We start from the raw sequence: 22,113 nt of genomic DNA on the forward strand, positions 1-22,113 counted from the left end.
ATCTGGGGTCTTAAACACTAGCAAATGGCCACCTAAGATGCATCAATTGGTCTCAACCCATCTGGACCAAAGGATAATGAAGAATACCAAGGACACAGGTAATTATGAGCCCAAGGCACAGAAAGGGCCACATAAACTAGAGACTACATCAGCCTGAGACCAGAAGAACTAGATGGTGCCCAGCTACAACGATAACTGCCCTGACAGGGAACACAACAGAGAACCCCTGAGGGAGCAGGAGAGCAGTGGGATGCAGACCCCAAATTCTCATAAAAAGACCAGACCCTAGCGGTCATGGTCCCCAGACCTTCTGTTGGCCCAGGACAGGAACCATTCCTGAAGCCAGCTCTTCAGACATGGATTGGACTGGACTATGGGTTGCAGAGGATGCTGGTAAGGAGTGAGCTTCTTGTTTCAGGTGGACACTTGAGACTATGTTGGCATCTCCTCCCTGGAAGGGAGACATCAGCGTAGAGGGTGTTAGAAGCTGGCAAAATGGACACAAAAAGAGAGAGTGGTGGGAGGGAGTGTGCTGTCTCATTAGGGGGAGAGCAATTGGGAGTATGTAGCAGGGTGTATATAAGTTTTTGTGTGAGAGACTCACTTGATTTGTAAACTTTCACTTAAAGCACAATAAAAAAATTTTTTTTAAAGACTCTAGGTTGCCTTACAGCTGGCCCTTTATCTTAGAATATGAAGAGTCTCTGCAAGTTAAAGCTGCATGAGGATACAAACCTCAAAGATCTCACTGCCACAGCAGACCATGTATTGGGCTGGAATTCTCCCTAAATAAGCTGCTACCTGGATCACTAAGGAAGTTCATGCATGCCCTTATATGAGAAGTAACCAAGACTGTAGACAATACCACCTAGAGTATCAACATCCTAGCTCAAGAGCTTTAAGAAACTCCATGAGTGGTGCCTCCATGAGTGGTGCCCCATAACCAAAAGATTTTCCTCCACAGACCGTTTGGAATCCATTGGACAGGTTACCCTTGCACTTCAATCTTTTTTTTAACATTAATAATTCTTTTTCTGTTAATAATATTTTTTCTATTTTCTTTTTATCCCTCTTTCAAGATTCTTGATCTCCAACAAGACTCCTGGAGGGACTAATTCTTAGACTCTGCTTTGCCACATTTAGTAGGTTTATGATTGCCTTTGAGTTGTTCGGCAATGATTAAAATTCATGTTGAGCAAAAAGGGGTACAGACAGTGTTGAATCTGAGCCCTGTGCTCTCAGAAAGTAGTGATGGGTGGCTGATGGAACTTTTTACCTGCAAGTTCCCTCAAATCAATCTGCTTGGTCCATTAAGGAATTTCTTCAGATACACTAGGATAACTGAAGTGGAAATCTGACTTACAGTTTGAGATTTAGACTGTTTTTTCTTTCCTCAGCCACAGACAAACAACCTGCTAAAACTCAATGGGTGCTACCTCCCAGGGAAGAGGTGGCAAGCCAGATGCACAGAGAGAAGCATACGCTTCACACAACGGCCAACTGCTGTGGTGATGACAAGACTGAAACTCAGGGTTAAAATTTGAAGTTCTCCACTGAAACCTACCAGGTTATCACTAAGTTTTTCAAGGTTAAAGCAAAACTTACGGGAATCTGTCTTTTCTCAGAGTAGTAAGGACCTAACCTTGATCTCTGTCACTACTACTCAGCTCTGCTTTTGTACTGTGAAGGCAGCCATAGACAACACATAAACAAGAGCATGGTTGTGTTCCAACAAAATTTTATTTATGAAAAGAGGTGGCAAGTTGGTTTTCGCCGAAGAGTCATAGTTTGTGGACCCCTGTCTTAACTTCTTAACAACTAACACAAACACATCGTTCTTTTCACTTCCCTGCTTGATCTCCTCATAACATCCTTGAAAGATAAATGAACCCCATTTTGCAGAGGACGAAACTGAGACTCAAAACCAAAAAACCATACCCACTGCCATCGAGTTGATTCCGACTCATAGCAACCCTATTGGACAGAGTAGAACTGCCCCATAGAGTCTCCAAGGAGCGCCTGGCGGATTTGAACTTTGGTTAGCAGCTGTAGCACTTAACCACTATGCCACCAGGGTTTCCAAACTGAGACTTAGAGAAGGAAAATATCTTGTCCAAGATCACACAACTAATAGAGCAATTTATTTTCATTTCCCACGGAAGATGGCAAACCTCCTGTGGCCTGAAAAGTTGCATATACATACACAATAATTTTAAACATTGCAGGGGAAATTGTTCTTTAGAAAAATCTCACTATCAAACACGTTGAAAAATAATTTTTTTAAGTACTTCTTATTTTGTCCTTTATGAAAATATCTCTTTTCACGTATTATATTCTTTATAGAAAAGTTCCCCTGCAGACTAACGGAATCAAAGCCTTAAGTAGAGACTTAAGGAATATACTTTGATTGTTTTTATCTGAGGAGGAAGCTGAACTAGCAGGAAATATTGCCTCCTCCTTCTTAAGCAGCCTTCTAGGAGCTTGACACTTGACCACAGGAGATGAAGATGCCCAGGTGCTCTGTATCCACAAACCAAGGAGACCGTACAGTCTTCAGCCTTCCGCAAAAGTCCCACAACCACTAATGGACCACGACTACCACAGCCTTCACCAGACTGAGTCCAGCACAACTAGACAGTGTCTAGCTGCCACCACTGACTGCTCTGACAGGGATCACAATAGAGGGTCCCAGACAGAGCTGGAGAAAAACATAGAACAGAATTCTAACTCGCAAAAAAAGATCAGACTTGCTGGCCTGACAGAGACTTGAGAAACCCCGAGACTATGGGCACTGGACACCCTTTTAGCTCAGTAATATAGTCAATCCTGAGGTTCACCCTTCAGCCAAAGATTAGACAGGCCCATAAAACAAAATGAGACTAAAGGGGCACACCAGCCTAGGGGCAAGTACTAGAAAGCAGGAGAGGGCAGAAAAGCTGGTAATACAGAATCCAAGGTCAAGAAAGGGAAGTGTTAACATGTCATGGGGTTGGTAACCAATGTCACAAAGCAATATGTGTATTAATTGCCTAATGAGAAGCTAGTTTGTTCTGTAAAGCTTCATCTAAAGCACAATAATAATTTTTAAGAAAAAAGTCACATAACCACATTTAACTGAAGACTTACCAATGTTAATCTCATCGTCAGTCAGAGTATCCCCAATGAAATCGAACTGAAATGACTGCAGAGTCTGGGAAAATTTCTGAACAGCAGAGGAGTAATCTGCAAAGGAAGGGGAACAGGAGAAATGATCAACATGGCGGTCCTTTGACCAATTTTCTCATCTCTGTTTGGAAGATGAGAGAAAAACAAAAAAGAGAACTGCTTCCAGGAGGTAGCAGCTTGCATTTTATTAAGTTAAATAAAAGATCAGACCTTCAGTAGAAGAAAGTTTGAACAACTAATACCACACATTAAAAAGGAAGGGGAGGACAGCTTCTTCTAAGTTACGGACCATAGTTTATCCTCAACGTTTTCTTCTCTGACTTGTTCTACCCAAAAACCTGGAAAACCTAATGCTGCTCGTTTGTACTCTTAAGAGAATTATTAAGTATTTACTGAGCACTCATCATGGGCAATGGATGATTTGTTTTCTCACCTCTCACCGAAAAAATATTCACAATCACTCTACAAAGAAACAGTTAGTTCCATTTTACAGACGTGAAACTGTAAGTCCCAGAGTTGGAACTAGAAGCCAGGTGGTCTGTCTGCCCCTCTAGGGCTTTTCCATGAAAACAAGGGTGACATTTTACACATGAACCAGATGGTAGCCTGGGTTAGGATACTGCCATTTGCTGGGGAACAAAACTAAATTAACTTGTTCACAGAGGAATGACCAAGGGACCTAAGCTATAGAAGCAATGAATGAAAAATTCAGGGTGGTATGGCCAGACTTATGATTTTATTTTTGGCCAATCATTTTTTTAATTTTATTACATAAATGTCTAGCAGTGGTACAAAATTTAAATCACATTTTTGCTATACTACTAACAAATTAAATTTATTGAATTTTTCAAAATATGACCTTCACCAAGAGGTCCAGACAGATTCTACTTGTTGCTGTGGAGTCAAGTCTAACTCACAGTGACCCCATCTAGACCCTTGCTACTCTAAGATTAGTTTTCAGACTAACAGCAGCAGCATCATATGGAAGATTAATGGAAACCCAAACTCCCAGGCCCCACCTCAGACCTACTGAATCAGAAACTTCATTTTAATATGATCCCCAGAGCATTCAACTGCTCCTTAAAGTTTGAGGGGCACTGTTCTCACCAAGGAGCCCTGGTGGCACAGTGGTTACAAGCTTGGCTGCTAACCAAAAAAGTCAACAGTTCGAATCCACCAGCCACTTCTTGGAAACCTATGGGGCAGTTCTACTCTGTCCTATAGGGTCACTATACATCAGAATCAACTCAACAGCAACAGGTTTGGGTCTGTTTTTTGTTTTGTTTTGTTTTTTGCTTTGTTCTTACCAAATAAGCTAACTCAACAGACCGTCATCTGGGAAACTCAAGATTGTCAGTAATTTTTGGTTCTGTTTTCCTATTTCTTTTTTTTCTCCAGTTTCATCACCCTCCACCTTTACATCTGTCAGATATACAGGCTTACTGAGCCTGAGTTTTTGCTCTCAGGCTAAGGGAATGTGACACAAGGCAAGCAACAGCACTATTTCTTTCCACTGAAAAGCACAAACATAATAAAATACGTTCAGGCATTAGGCTGGAACAGATTATCTACTTATCTATACCCCATTTCCAGAAGTATTTCATTTTCAATATTTAGACCCTTGAGCCTTGGAGCACATCATTAAAAGTAACAATAATAAAGGTTTTACAGAGATTGGGGATGGAAAACAAGGTTACCATGGCTTCTCAAAATTTCTGCACTTTAGAACCACATTTTCCACTTTAAATCTGAGCCACGTAAGTGGGAGAAAAGCATCAACACACTTCCCAACCTTCCACATTTCATCAGCAAAGAGAACACAAAACTGGCTCCACTTCTGGAAAACAGCTGTTTTTCTCTGGTCTCCTTACTCAGCAGCAGAAAAGGAAAGCCCAAAACTCCCCATCTGTACTGTTTCACTTTGGGGAAATTAAATAAAAATATTCACTACATTGTCCTTTTAACACATACCATGATTTCTTAAATTTACTTAAGCCAAGTGAGGTGCAGCTATTAATCACATCTCTTTTAGAATTATCTGAACATTTCAGAGAGCACAAACATGATTTTCAGCATTTATATTTTTAAGGAATAGCAGAGAGTAAAGGAAAAGGAATTGCATTCATTCTCCTTTTCATTATTTCTGCCAACTTCTTCCCTTTCCAGAACTTCTTGCTTTCATAACATATAACATTCATATAGAAGACCAGTACAACACTATAAAACAACTACACCTAACAGACATCTATAGAACGCTTCACCTAACAACATTAGAATATGCATTCTTCTCAAGGACACAGGAATATTCTCCAGGATACACCAGATGCTAATCTAAAAATTAAAAAAAAAAAAAGTTCTCCGACAACAATGGGATGAAATTAGAAACCAATAAAAAATTTTAAAAAATAGAACTTTGGGAAACTACAAGTTTGTGAAAATTAAGAACATACTTCTAAATAACTAAGGAGTCTCAGATACAAAGAATTCAATTAAGCCTTTGTCTTTGGTTCCTAAAAGATAGCCCTTGAAATTTCCCAGAAATCAAGGTGTCTTTGTTTTCTAAAACAACCCTTACACATGGGCAAATGAGTGGGGGCTACACCTGACAACTAACCTCAGGAAGGGAGGGGAGCATGATGCAATCAATCATGCATAGTCAATCTTGACTACGCAATTAAGCCAAAAAAAATCCCAACACAAAAGTTTGAGGGACTTCCTGGATTGGCAAGAACATCTGCTTTTGGGAGGGTGGTGCATCCTTGGGGACAAGGGAAGCCCTGTGCTGGGACCCATACCAAACCCCCCTTGATCTGTTGCTTCATTTTTGTATTCTTTCTGGTTATAATAAATGGGTAACTGTAAGTATAGGTAGTCTCTGTGGATTCTGTAAGCTGTTCTAGAGCATTAACAAACCGACAAGGGGAAATAAGAGCCAGCAAGGGCTGGTGTCTTTCTATTTGGCAGTCAAAAGGACAGAGTCCTACTAACTTGTGCACTCTGACTTAGCTCAGGGTGGGTAATTCAGAGAAGTACAGCATAGGTAGCCAATTTAAAGGAAAAAGTCCTTCTAAATTGTTTGCTTCCACCTGGCTCAGGCTGGCCAAGTGTGAGATGACCTGGCCCCAGATGGCCAGGGATAAGATGACCTAGCCCCAGGTAGTTAAGAATGAGATAGTGTGCCACTTAGACTGGCTGGAGATGAGGATAATAGAGACATGGGAGAGCAAAGATGGGATCCATTTCCAGCTGGAAATTGGATTCATGCTGAACCTTACCACACAGTTAGCAATGAAAGTGAAATTTGCCCACTTTGCCTCTTTAGTAGCATAGGGTCAAAGAAGAGATCATAAGAGAAATTACAAAATACTTTGAGATGAATAGAAACAAAAAGGCAACATGCCTAAACTTCTGAGATTCAGCTAACACAATGCTTAAAGGGAAATTTATATCTTCAAATTCTTATATTAAAAAAAATAATTTTAAAGCAATAACCTAACTTTGTAACTCAGAAACTAGAAAAAGAAAGCAAATACAAAGCAAACAGAAAGAAGGAGATAATAAAGGCTAGAGTTAAAATAAAGGAAATTGAGAGTAAAAAAAAAAGAGAGAAAAAAAATGAAACCAATGTTGGATCTTTAAGAAAACTGACAAAATTTCAATCCTTTAGCTACACTGACCAAGAAAAAAGAAAGAAAACTGAAATTACTAAAGTCAGGAATGAAAGAGGATACATCATTACAGACCTTACAGAAATAAAAAGGACTATAAGGGAATAATATGAATAACTGTATGCCAATAAATTAGATAACCTAGAGGGACAAATTCTCAGAAACATAGAAAACTACCTAAAGTGACTCAAGAGGAAATATTAGTGTGACTAGATTTATAATAAGAGAATAAATTAGTAATCAAAAAACTATCCACAAAGAAAATTTCAAGTCCAGATGGCTTCACTGAAAAATCCTACTAAACATTTAAAGAATTAACATAAATCCTTCACAAATCCTTCCAAAAAAATAGAAGAAATAGGAACACTTCTGAACTCATTCTATGTGGCCAGACGAAGACATCACAGGAAAAGAAAACTGAGACCAATATCTCCTATGAATATAGATGCAAAAATTCTCAACAAAATACTGGCAAACCAAACTTAGCAATATACTAAAAGGATTATACACCACAACAAAGTAAAATTTTTTCCAAGAATTCAAAGTTAGTTTCACATGGAAATCAAATGATGTAATACACCATATTAATAGAATAAAGGAAACGAAATGCATGATAACCTCAACAGATACAGATAAAGCATTTGACAGACTCTGTGATGGTTAAGGTTGTGTGTCAACTTGGCTTCATCAAGACTCTCAGTGGCTTGGCAGTTATATAAAGATGTAAGTTGGCAGTTATATAATAATGTAGTCATCCTCCATGAAATATGATCTGATGTGACCAGCCAATCAGTTATAAGAGCAGTTTCCTTGGGGGTGTGGCCTGCATCCAAAATATATATATTCTGGCAAAGCTCCTTCACTTGCTCTGGATGCTGCATTCAGCTCATCATCATCTGACCTCTGGTCCCTGGGACGTGAGACAGAGGCCTGCCGTATTGACTGATCTTGGGTATCGTCAGCCTCCATAGCCCGTGAGCCAACGGCCTGCTGTCTGATCTGCTGATCAAAGGTAAGTCAGCCCCTGCAGCTATGTGAGTCAGGAGAAGCCTCCAGCCTGACCTACAGACTTGGGACTCACCAGCCTCTACAACCACGTGAGCCACTTCCTTGATGTGTGTGTGTGTGCACGCATGCGTGTGTGTGTGTATAAAAATATACTCTTCACTGGTTTTGCTTCTCTAGACAATCCAGTTTAAGACAGACTCCAACACCCAATCATGATAAAAAACACTCAACAAACTAGAAAGGAACATCTTCAACCTGATAAAGGCCATCTACAAAAAAAAATAGCTGACGTCATACTTAATGGTGAAAGACTGCATATTTTCTCACAAGATCAAGGATATTTTCTCTAACCACTTCTATTCAACATTCGAGCCACATTTTTTAAGAAAGAACATAAAACACATCCATTTTGGAAGGGAAGAAGTAAAACTATATGTATTTGCAGATAAAAGTTTTAAGTAATCCTCAAAAACACTATTACAACTAATAAACAAGTCCAGCAAGGTTATGGTATTCAAGATTAATATGCAAAAGTTAATTGTATTTCCATACATTACCTATGAACAATCCAAGAATTAATTAAGAAAACAATTTCATTTATAATGGATTCGAAAAAATAATTAGGGATAAATTTAATAAAGTGCAAGATTTGTACACAGAAAACTACAAAGCATCTTCAAATGAAACTAAAGAACAGCCAAATAAATGGAAAGACATCGCATGTTTATATATTAGAATACTTAATACTTGTAAGATGACAATAAACCCCAAATTTATCTACAGACCCAATGTAGTCCCTATAAAATTCCAGCTGCCTCTTTGCAAGAATTGAAAAAAACCTGTTGTCATCAAGTCGATTCCAATTCATGGCGACCCTATAGGACAGAATAAAACTGCCGCATAGGGTTTCCAAGGAGTGGCTGGTGGATTGGAACTGCTGACCTTTTGGTTGGCAGCAGTACCTCTTAACCACTGTGCAACCAGGGCTCCGAGAAATTGACAAGGACCCTAAAATACATATGAAAATGTGAAGGGCTCAGAATAGCCACAAGACTATTGGGGAAAAAAAAAAAGCAGAATAAAGTTGGAAGATTCACACTTGCTGATTTTAAAACTTACTAGAAAGCTATGGTCACACTCAACAGATTCTGAGTGGAAGCCCCTCAGTCCTGGGCTTCAGCACCGCCTTCCAGACCCACCAGGACAGCAACTCAGCTCCCTCAGCTATAGGCAGTCCCATTCTCCTAGTCCATCTGAGTGGTGACTACACCCTTTGAGACTGAGACAGCTCTGCTTCTTCTATTCCTTGTCACTTCAGCTTCTGCTTCCTGGTTCCTTGGTCTCTCAGGCATCGTTGACCACATCTGCCCTACTGGGGCAAGTATTCCAAAGCTCTTTAGTTCCACCAGTAAGTACCTGGAAGCACCCCACTCTGCCAGTAAACTTCAGCTGGAAGGCACTCAGCTCTCTTGCTCTGTGGGTGGGCAAGCCAAGCTTGACCGATAATGGTCTGGAGGCACCCCACTTCGCCAGGAAGCCCTCTGCGCAAATGCACTCAGCTCTCTCACTCCATGGGTCGGATCCAGTGACATCACATGATGGTCTCCTGGTTCTCCTACTGTTGTTTCTCTACTGCTGCCATTTCTCTCCTTCTCACAGTCTGCACAGTCTCCAGTATAACAGCTTTCCTCAAATCCTTCTGAGTCCTCACTAGAATCGTGTTTGATGTCCCTAATTCTATCAACAGTTTCTTCAAGGCAATCCAGGCTTTTACTATTTGGCACTTTAAAACTCTTCCAGTCTCTATCCATTGACAGTTTCAAAACCACTTCCATATTTTAGGTATTTCTCACAGCTTCACTTCACTCTTGGTACCAAATTCTGTCTTAGTTATCTAGTGAGGATATAACAGAAATGCCACAAGTAGATGGCTTTAACAAAAAGAAATTTATTCTCTCACAGAATCCGGAGAGTGTGGCCAACACCTGAAGTCAGGAGGGCAGGTCCATTGCCTAAATGGTCTCAGAGAACAGAGAATTATTTTCAAGACTTGAGGGCTAATGTAATGTATTCTACTGACTTAATTGGTGCTTGTTATCCCTTCTATTCCTCCAATTTCTCCAATTTGTAATAGAATTGTCTACCTTGTGCCTGTTCCACCATTGTACTTTGGAAGCAGATAACTTTTACTGTAGCTTTCACAGAAGAAGAGGAATTTCTGGATTTTAGACTTGGAGTTGACTTAAGACTTTTGTACTGATATACTGGGGTAAATGTGTTTTACATATGGCAAAGGATATGAACTTTGGGGGGGCCAAAGGGTAGAATGTTATGAATTGAATTGTGTCCCTAGAAAATGTGGATCAATTTGGCTAGGACATGATTCCCAGTATTGGGTGATTGTCCACCATTTTGACATCTGATGTGATTATCCTATGTGATATAAATTGCACCTCTGTGATGTTAACGCTCCCATATGTCTGTCAGTTTGTCATACTGTGGGGGCTTGCATGTTGCTGTGATGCTGAAAGCTATGCCACCAGTATTCAAACACGAGCAGGGTAACCCATGGCAGACAGGTTTCAGATGAGCTTTCAGACTAAGGTAGACTAGGAAGAAGGACCTGGTGATCTACTTCTAAAAAGAATTAGCTACTGAAAATCTTATGAATAGCAGCGGAATATTGTCTGATATAGTGCCAGAATATGAGCCCCTCAGGTTGGAAGGCACTTAAGAGATGACCGGAGAAGAGCTGCCTCCTCAAGGTAGAGTCGAACATAATGACATGAATGAAGTTAAGCTTTCAGGACCTTTAACTGCTGATGTGACATGACTCAAAATGAGAAGAAACAGCTGCAAACATCCACTAATACTAGGAATGTGGAATGTATGAAGTATGAACCTAGGAAAATTGCAAATCACCAAAAATTATATAGAACATATAAACATCAATATCCTAGGCATTAGTGAGCTGAAATGGACGGGTATTGGCCATTTTGAATGAGAAAATCATGTGATCTACTATAATGGAAATGACACCTTGAGGAAGAATGGCTTGCATTCATCAACAAAAAGAACATTTCAGAGGCAAAGCCAAGATGGCGGAGTAGTCAGACACTTCCTGTGGTACCTCTTACAACAAGGACCCAAAAAAACAAGTGAATCCATTACATATGACAATCCAGGAGCCCTAAACATCAAAGCCAAAGTTGAGGAGTTGGACGGAATGGCCAGGGGAGGGAGACACAGTTCAAAAGCAGCAAGGATTTACCAGACCAGACCTTGCTGGCACTCTGCAGGCTGGATGGGCCAGTGTGTGTGGGTTGAGGCAAGCAATAGCACTCGGACACATTTACCACACCAGGAAAAACCAAGCAGCACAAAGTCTGGACAAGCCTCCAGAACCAGGAAGAAGTGACGTTGAATCTGCGAAAGGTAAGTGCAAGAGTCTAGCCTACAGCAAGGGATCAAAAAAATCCTTCCCTCACTGCAAAGTGTCTCTCTCACATTCTCCTGACCGTTCCCTGCTGTGCTCTGGGTCCCAGTCTGGCTTCAGCAATTGCCGTGCCCCATGGGCCAGAATTCGGACCTGTCACATGCCCCAAGGCATTCTCCTGTATACGGAAAGTGAACAACTTGACAAACTAAAAAAATAATCTGCCAAGTCCCCTAAGCTGGGAACTCAGGGCAGGCACAGCCCCTTAACTCAGACACAGGCATAAGGAGTCCATGGACTTTTAATGCTTTCACCCCTGCCTAGACCTGTGTGGGCCCATGTCAACAGTGTAGGCCCTCATTGGCATACTACAACAGGGTACATTATCTGAAACCAATTCTCACCTGTCACAACTAAGGGGGAGTGGCAGATTTGTGACACTTAACACCACCCTATCAATTAAGCAGGGACCTCACTTACCCACATCAGGGGCCTGAGGAATGGTGGCTCCACTCACTCCACGTAGCCACCTGTGACAGATGTCCGAGAAGAAGTGGTGCCTGCCAGTCCTTACATACAACCACATTGCGTGCCAAAAGCCCGGCAGCAAAACACACTCACCTATGCACTCTAGGGAACAGGGACACGTCATCCAACCAGGCACTTGGGGGCAGCCATCAGCCCCCTACATTGCTCAGCACAAAACCTTCTACTGCAGGCAGATACCTGTGCTTCCTTGAATCACCACTACATAGCCCTTTCCATCTAGGATTGTAGGTGAGTGCCTACACCACATACTCAGTGACCCACGACCAGGATACCTGAACTGAATCCTCACAAAAAAACTAAACAGACTCTTGGGCTCACATATGTAGTAGCAGCTATATCCACCTGATGACAGGATGTGATAGCTTCATAGATGCCAATAAAGAAGCTCAAACGATCAGCCTATGTAGGCATATCAAAAATAAACAAATCAAGAAGTTAGGACACAGCAAGCAAACATAAAATAAATAAATTTAATAACTTATTGATGGCTCAGAGACAACAGTCAATATCAAAACACATGAAGAGGCAGACCATGAAAGCTTCAGCAAGCCACCAAAACAATGAAACAAAAAACCTCCCGGAGGAAGATAAGGTCTTGGAATTAACAGAGGTAGAATTCAAAAGATTAATATACACAGCTCTTAAAGAGATCTGGAAGGAAATCACGCAAAACACAGAACAACCCAAGGAAAACACAGACAAAGCAATGCAGAAACTTACGAAAGTTATACAAGAGCATAATAACAAATTTAAAAGGCTACAAGAATCTATAGAAAGACAGCTAATACAAACCTAAAGATAAACAATAAAATTTCAGAATTAACTCCACAGAAAGTCGTAAGAGCAGAATTGAGGCAATGGAAGTCAGGATTAGTGAGAATGAAGATAAAGCCCTTGACACCAATTTATTTGAGGAAAAATCAGATAAATGGATTTGAAAAAATGAAGAAACCCTAAGAAGTATGTGGGACTCTACCAAGAGGAATAACCTACAATCAATTGGAGTACCAGAAGAGGGGGGGATAACTGGAAATACAGGGAGAATTGTTGAAGATTTATTGGCAGAAAACTTTCCTGATGTCATGAAAGACCAGAAGATATCTATCCAAGAAGCTCAATAAGACCAAACTGACTACTCAGTAGAAACCATGCAAGTAAGAAGGCAACAGGATGACATATATATAGCCATGAAGGAAAAAAATTACCAATCAAGAATTATATATCCAGCAAAACTATCTCTCAAATACGATGGCGAAATTAGGGCATTTCCAGAAAAACAGAAGTTTAGGGAATTCATAAAAACCAAACCAAAAGTACAAGAAATATTAAAGGCAGTCTTCTGGTTAGAAAATCAATAATATCAGATAACAACCCAAAATTAGAACACAGGACAAAACAACCAGATATGACCCAAGATATGGAAGTCACAAAAGTAAATCAAAACTAAAAGAACTGAAAATAGGGAAACAGATATGTCAATATGTAAACCATGACAGCATTAAAAACAAAAAAGGGGGACAATATAAAGTAGTCATAGAACTTTCATATGGAGAGGAAGTCAAAGCGATATCAAGAAATAAAATATTGGTATAAACTTAGAAAAATTGAGGTAAATATTAAGGTAACCACAAAGGAAACTAACAATCCTACACATCAAAATAAAACACAAGAAAAACATAATGCTCAGCAAATACAAAATCAACAATGAAAAAGATGAAGAAAATATATAAAGAAAATGACTTAGTACAGAAAAGTAAATGGAACAAAGAAACTATCAACAACACACACACAAAAAAAAAGACATCAAAATGACAGCATTACGCTGAATGTAAATGGAATAAATACACCAATAAAGAGACAGAGAGTGGCAGAAAGGATTAAAAAACACAATTTGTCTACATGCTGTCTACAGGAGGCACACCTTAGACTTAAAGACACAAACAAACTAAAACTCAAAGGATGGAAAAAATACATATCAAGCAAACGACAATCAGAAAAGAGCAGGAGTGGCAACGTTAATTTCTGACAAAATAGATTTTAAAGTTAAATCTACCACAAAGGGTAAGGAAGAAAACTATATAAAAATTAAAGGGTCAATATACCAGGAGAATACAACCATAAAAAATATTTACACACCCAACGACAGGGCTCCAAAATACATAAAATGAACTCTAGCTGCACTGAAAAGAGAGAGAGACAGCTCCACAATAATAGTAGGAGACTTCAACACACCACTTTTGGTGAAGGACAGAACGTCCAGAAGCTCAAAAAAAACCATGGAAGATCTAAATGCCACAATCAACCAACTTGACCTCATAGACATATACAGAACACTCCACCCAACAGAAGCCAATTATACTTTCCTTTCCAATGCAAATGGAACATTCTCCAGAATAGACCACATATTAGGTCAATAAAGCAAGCCTTAACACAATCCAAAACATCAAAATATTACAAAGAATATTTTCTGACCATACAGCCATAAAAGTAGAAATATCAATAACAGAAAAAAGGCAAGGAAAAAAATCAAATACATTGAAAATGAACAACACCTTCCTCAAAAACTACTGAATTAAAGAAGAAATTAAGGACAGAATAAAGAAATTCATAGAATCCAATGAGAATTAAAACACTTCCTATCAGAACCTTTGGGATACAACTAAAGCAGTACTCAGAGGTCAATTTATAGCAATAAATGCACACATTCAAACAGAAGAAAGGGCCCAAATCCAAGAATAATCTCTACAACTTGAACAAATAGAGAGCAACAAAAGAAACCCTCAGGCACCAGAGGAAAACAAATAATAAAAATCAGAGCAGAATTAAGTGAAATATAGAACAGAAAAACAACTGAAAGAGTTAACAAGACCAAAAGCTGATTCTTTGAAAAGATTAACAAAATTGATAAACCACTGGCCAAACTGACAAAAGAAAAACAGGACAGGAAGCAAATAACCCAAATAAGAAATAAGATGGGCAATATCACAACAGACCCAACTGAAATTAAAAAAATCATAACAGAGTACTACGAAAAGTTGTACTCTAACAAATTTGAAACCTAGAGGAAATGGACAAATTTCTAGAAACACACTACCTATGTAAACTAACACCAATACAGTCAGAACAACTAAATAAACTTATAACAAAAGAAGAGATTGAAAAGGTAATTTAAAACCTCCCAACAACAACAAGAAAAAAAAAACCAAAAAGCCCTGACCCTGACAGCTTTACTGGAGAATCCTACCAAACTTTCAAAGAGTTAACACCACTACTACTAAAGGTACTTCAGAGCATAGAAAAGTAAGGAATACTCCCAAACTCTATCTATGAAGCCCGAATATGCCTGATACTAAAACCAGAAAAAAAGACACCACAACAAAAGAAAACTACAAACCAATATCCATCATGAACAGAGATGCAAAAATTCTCAACAAAATTCTAGCCAATAGAATTCAACAACATATCAAAAAAATAATTCACGATAATCAAGTGGGATTCATATCAGGTATGCAGAGATGGTTCAAAATTAGAAAACTGATCAATGTAATCCATCACATAAATAAAACAAAAGATAAGAACCACATGATCTTATTAATTGATGCAGAAAAGGCATTTGACAAAGTCCGACATCCGTTCATGATACAAACTCTCAGCAAAACAGGAGTAGAAGGGAAATTCCTCAACATAATAAAGGGCATTTATACAAAGCCAACAGCCAACATCATCAAAAATGGAGAGAGTCTGAAAGCATTTCCCTTGAGAAAGAGAACCAGAGAACAATACTCTTTAACACCATTCTTACTCAGCATTGTTCTGGAGGTCCTAGACAGAGCAATGTGGCAAGAAAAAGAAATAAAGGGCAGCCAGTGTGGTAAGAAAGAAGTAACAGTATCCCTATTTGCAGATGATATGATCTTATATGGAGAAAACCCCAAAGAATCCACAAAAAACTACTAGAACTAAAAGAAGATTTCAGCAAAGTATCAGGATACAAAATGAACATACAAATATCAGTTGGATTCCTCTACACCAACAAAGAGAACTTCAAAGAGTAAATCACCAAAACAATACCATTTACAATAATCCCCACAAAGATAAAGAAATTACAAATAAACCTAAACAGAGATGTAAAAGATCTATAAGGAGAAAACTACAAGACACTACTAGAAGAAACTAAAAGAGACATACATAAGTGGAAAAACATACCTTGCTCACGGAAAGGAAGATTCAACATTGTGAAAATGTCAATTCTAACGAAAGCAATCTACAGATACAATGCAACCCCGATCCAAATTCCAACATCTGTTTTCTTTAACAAGATGGGGGGGAAAAAACACCAATATCATATGGAAAAGGAAATGGCCCCAGATAAGTAAAGCATTACTGAAAAAGTGGAACAAAGTGGGAGGCCTCACACTACCTGATTTTAGAACATATTATACTGCCATAGTTGTCAAAACACCCTGGTACTGGTACAAAATAGACACTTAGATCAATGGAACAGAATTTACAATTCAGACCTAAATTCATCCACCTATGAGCAGCTGATATTTGACAAAGGCCCAAAGTCTGTTTAAATGGGGAAAAGACAGTCTTCTTAACAAATGGTGCTGGCATAACTAGATACCCACCTGCAAAAATATGAAACGAGACCCATACCTCACACCATACAAAAAAACTAATTAAAAATAGATCAAAGACCTAAATAGAAAATCCAAAACAATAAAGATCATGAAAGGGGAAAAAAGGACGATGTGAGCAGCCCTAATACATGCCATAAATACAATACAAAACATAACTAACAACACACAAACACCAGCAGAGAAACTACATAACCAGGAGCTCCTAAAAATCGAAAACTTCTGTTCATCAAAAAACTTCACTGAAAGAATAAAAAGACAACCTACAGACTGGGGAAAAATTTTTGGCTATGACATATCTGATCTGGATATAATCTCTGAAATCTATAAGATACTACAAAACGTCAACCACAAAAGACAAATAACACAATAAAAATTGAGCAAAGGACATGAATACGCACTTCACCAAAGGAGACACGCAGGAAGCTAACATATACGTGAGGCAGTGCTGACAATCATTAGCGATTAGAGAAATGAAAATCAAAGCTACAATGAGACACCATCTCTCCCCAACAAGAGTATAATTAATCCAAAAAACAAAAAAAAAAATAAATGCTGGAGAGGTTGTAGAGAGACTGGAAGACTTATACACTGCTGGTAGGAATGTAAAATGTTACAACCACTTTACAAATTGATTTGGTACTTCGCTGAAAAGCTAGGAAAAGAAGTACCATAGGATCCAGCAATTCCACTTCTTGAAATATATCCTAGAGAAATAAGAGCCATCACACAGATATATGCATACATACCATTGTTCATTGCAGCACTGTTCACAATAGCAAAAAGGTGGAATCAACCTAGTGCCCATCAACAGAGAATGGATAAACAAATTATGGTATATACACATGATGCAATACTATGCAATGATAAAGAATGAGGAATCCATGAAACATCTTACAACATGGATGAATCTGGAAGGCATTATGCTAAGTGAAATTAGTCAGTTGCAAAAGAACAAATATTGTATGAGACTACTATTATAAGAACTCAAGAAAAGGTTTAAACACAGAACAAACATTCTTTGTTGGTAACCACAGTGTGGAGGGAGAGAGGAATTCCCTAACTAGATGGCAGACAAGAATTATCTAAGTTGAAGGAAAGGACAACACACAACACAGGAGAAGTCAGCCCAACTAGACTAAAGCAAAAGCTAAGAAGTTTCCTGAACACATCCAAACACTTAGAGGGACAGGGTAGCATGTATGGGTGTCTGGGGACCATGGTTTCAGGGGACATCTAGGTAAACTGGCATAACCAAGTTTATTAGGAAAATGTTCTGCATCCCACATTGGTGAGTGGCGTCTGGGGTCTTAAAACCTTGCGAGCAGCCACCTAAGATCCATCAATTGGTGCCAACCAATCTGGAGCAAAGGAGAATGAAGAACACCAAAGACACAGGAGAAATATTAGGCCAAGGTACAAAAGGGCCACATAAACCAGAGTCTCCATCAGCCTGAGATCAGAAGAACTAGATGGTGCTCAGCTATGACCAATGGCCACCCTGACAGGGAACAAAACAGAGAGTCTCTGACGGAGCAGGAGAAAAGTGTGGTACAGAACTAAAATTCACGTAAAAAGACCAGACTTTATGGTCTGACTAAGATTAGAGGAACCACAGAAGACATAGCCCAGAGACTCTCTGTTAACCCAAAACTAAAACCATCTCTGAAGCCAACTCTTCAGACAAAGATTAGACTGGACTATAAAACATAAAATAATTCTTGTGAAGAGTGTGCTTCTTAGTTCAAGTAGATACACGAGATTAAATAGGCAGCTACTGTTCAGAGGTGGGATGAGAAGGCAGAAAGAGATAGGACCTCATTGAATGAACACAGGAAACCCAGGGTGGAAAGGAGAAATGTGCTGTACCATTACAAAGATTGTAACTAGAGTCGCATAACAATATGCACATAAATTTTTGTATTAGAAATTAACTTGAGCTGTAAACTTTAAAATAAAGCACAACAATCAAATAAATAAAATAAAAGAACATTTCGAGATGTATCCTGAAGTACAATGCTGTCAGTGATAGCACAATATCCATAGGCTACAAGGTCCAGGTAATACGATTATTATTCAAATTTACACACCAACCACTAAAGTCAAAGATGAAGAAACTGAAGATTTTTACCAGTTTCTGCCGTCTGAAATCGATTGAACAGGCAATCAGGATGCATTGATAATTACTCGTGATTGGAATACGAAAGTTGGAAACAAAGAAGAAGGATCCGTAGTTGGAAAATATGGCCTTGGTGATAGAAACCATACCACAGAGAGCAGAAAAGAACTTTGCAAAACTAACAGCTTCTTCATTGCAAATACCGCTTTTCAACAACATAAACTGCAACTATACACATGGACCTCACCAGATGTAATACACAGGATTCAAATTGACTACATCTGTGGAAAGAGACTATGGAAAATCTCAATATCATCAGTCCGAATACGGCCAGGGGTCGACTGTGGAACAGACTATCAATTGCTCATATGTAAGTTCCAGTTGAAGCTGAAGAAAATTAGAACAAGTCCAGGAGAGCCAAAGTACAATCTTGAGTATACCCCCACCTGACTTTAGAGATCTTCTCAAAAATAGATTTGACAGGTTGAACACTAATAACCAAAGAGCAGACAAGATGAGGAACGACATCCAGGACATTGTACATGAAGAAAGCAAGAGGTACTTTCTAAAAAGAAAGAAAAGACCAAAATGGATGTCAGAGGAGACTCTGATACTTGCTCTTGAATGTTGAATAGCTAAAGCAAATGGAAGAAATGATGAAGAAAAAGAGCTGAACAGAAGGTTTCGAAAGGCGGCTCAAGAAGACATAGTATTACAATCACATGTGCAAAGACCTGGAGGTAGAAAACCAACACACTCAGCATTTTTAAACCTGAAAGAACTAAAGAAAAAATTCAAGCCTCAAGTTGCGATACTGAAGGATTCCACAGGGAAAATATTAAATGATGCAGGAAGCATCAAAAGAAGGTAGAAGGAATACACAATCACTATACCACTATACCACAAAAGAATTGGCCGACGTTCAACCATTTCTGTAGGTAGCTTACGATCACGAACTGATGGTACCATACTGAAGACATTAGCGAAAAACAAGGCTCCAAGAATTGACGGAATACCAATCGAGATGTTACAATAAATGAATGCAGCGCTGGACGTGCTCACGTGTCTACGCCAAGAGATTTGGAAGACAGCTACCTGGTCAACGCACTGGAAGTGATCCATATTTGTGCCCATTCCAAAGAAAGGTGACACAACAGAATGTGGAAATTATCAAACAATATCACTAATATCACAAGGAAGCAAAATTTGCTGAAATCACTTAAAATCGCTTGCAGCAGTACATTGACAGGAAACAGCCAGAAATTCAAGCTGGATTCAGAAGAGGATGTGGAACCAAGAGTATCACTGCTTATGTCCCATGGATCCTGGCGAAAGGCAGAGAATACCGGAAAGGTGTTTGCCTGTGTCTTATTGATTCTATAAAGGCATTCAACGATCTGGACCATAACAAATTATTGATAACATTGCAAAGAAAGGGAATTTGAAAACACTTAATTGTGCTCCTGAGGATCAAGAGGCAGTCACTTGAACAGAACAGGGGGATACTGGGTGGTTTAAATTCAGGAAAGGTGTGTGTCAGGGTTGTTTCCTTTCACCATACTTATTCAATGTGTATGCTGAGCAAATAATCTGAGGAGCTGGACTATATGTAGCAGAATGGGGTTTCAGGATTGGAGGAAGATTCAATAACAACCTGACTTATGCAGATGACACAACCTTGCTTGCTGAAAGTGAAGAAGACTTAAAGCACTTACTGATGAAAAACAAAGATTACAGCCGTCAGTATGGATTACACCTTAACATAAACCAAAAAGAGGGGAAAAAACCAAACCCATTGCTGTCAAGTCAATTCCAACTCATAGCAACCCCACAGGACAGAGCAGAACTGCCCCATAGGGTTTCCAAGGAGCTCCTGATAGATTTGAAATGCTGGCCTTTTGGTTAGCAGCCAAGCCATTAGCCAAGGAACAGAGACCAAATAAAACAAAAACCTAAAGACATAGCTCTGAAACCAGATTGCTTGGGCCATTTCAAAATGCCACAATGTGCATAAAAAAAATTAGAATTGTATCCTTGGCCATTATATTCAGTCAGTCATTCAAGGAATTTTTATAGAGTGCCTACTCAATTGAAGAGGACTTGAAGATTACTGATGAAGATCAAAGACCACAGCCTTCAGTATGGATTACACCTCAACATAAAGAAAACAAAAATCCTCACAACTGGAACAATAAGCAACATCATGATAAACGGAGAAAAGATTGAGTTTGTCAAGGATGTCATTTTACTTGAATCCACAATCAACACCCATGGAAGCAGCAGACACGAAATCAAATGACCTATTTCACTGGATAAATCTGCTGCAACAGACCTCTTTGAAGTGTTTAAAAGATGTCAACTTGAAGATTAAGGTTCACCTGACCCAAGCCCTATTGTTTTTAATCGCCTCACATGCATTCGAAAGCTGGACAATGAACAAGGAAGACTGAAGATTTGATGCTTGGATTGTGGTGGTAAAGAGTATTGAATATACCATGGACTGCCAAAAGAATGAACAAATCTGTCTTGGAAGACATATAGCCAGAATGTTCCTTAGAAGCAAGGTTGGCAAGACTAAGTCTCATATACTTTGGACATGTTGTCAGCAGGGATCGGACCCTGGAGAAGGACATCATGCTTTGCAAAGTAGAGGGTCAGGTAAAAAGAAGAAGACACTTAACAAGATGAACTGACACAGAGGCCACAACAATAGGCTCAAGCATAACATCGACTGTAAGGATGGCACAGGACTGGGCAGTGTTTCGATTTGTTGTACATAGGGTCGCTATGAGTCAGATCCGACTCGACAGAACCAAACAACAACAAGATGTAACAATTGTGGGGAGGGGACTGAATGAAGGGTACACAGGACTTCTCTATACTATTTTTGCAACTTCTTGTGAATCTATATTAATTACAAAATTAAAAATTATAAAATGTCCTTTGGATGTTTTATTTGTCCAAGTGAACTGTATGCTTCCTAAAAATAAAGATTGGCATCATCTTCATCTTTGTACTGGTATTTAGTTTCCTACTATGCAAAATGGACTAGTAATAATATTTACTCTATAGAGTTGCTGTAAGGATTAAATGATAGATACAATATATGCGAAATGCTTAGTCCTCTTTCCACCCTTTCTATAGTCAAAATTGCAAATTTATCATGTTCAAGCACTGTCATTGCCAAATTTGGAGCTCAGAAGGAAAATCTGGCTCTTTCCTAACCTATCAGACATATGACTATACATCCCTGTACCACCCAAGGGGCAGGTGGTCTAGGATAAAATTATCTGAAGTCATTTCTAAGAAACTCAAACCTTCTAACGTTGTATGACCAAGATAAAAAAACAAACAAACAAACTCATTGCCGTCAAGTCAATTCCTACTCATAGAGAGAGTAGAACCGCATCATACAGTTTCCAACGAACGGCTGGTAGATTTGAACTGCCGATATTTTTGGTTAGCAGCCAATCTCTTAACCACTGTGCCACCATGATAAGACTTGTTATTTGACTCGACAGCGACGGG

The 22,113-nt window shown here is 39.1% G+C and overlaps 1 protein-coding gene across 2 annotated transcripts in view; it reads right to left on the reverse strand.

Annotated features, from left to right (window-relative positions):
- The window catches only part of OPHN1 (oligophrenin 1), a 558,532-nt gene that overhangs the window by 395,057 nt on the left and 141,362 nt on the right, over window positions 1–22,113 (reverse strand). For both annotated transcript variants that reach the window (XM_064278400.1, XM_064278398.1), the window contains exon 3: window positions 3,127–3,222. In XM_064278400.1, the coding sequence (XP_064134470.1) occupies window positions 3,127–3,222 (96 nt within the window). The remainder of the gene's footprint in view (window positions 1–3,126; window positions 3,223–22,113) is intronic.

Source organism: Loxodonta africana, chromosome X (genome assembly GCF_030014295.1).
Source record: "Loxodonta africana isolate mLoxAfr1 chromosome X, mLoxAfr1.hap2, whole genome shotgun sequence".
NCBI classification, from domain to species: domain Eukaryota; kingdom Metazoa; phylum Chordata; class Mammalia; order Proboscidea; family Elephantidae; genus Loxodonta; species Loxodonta africana.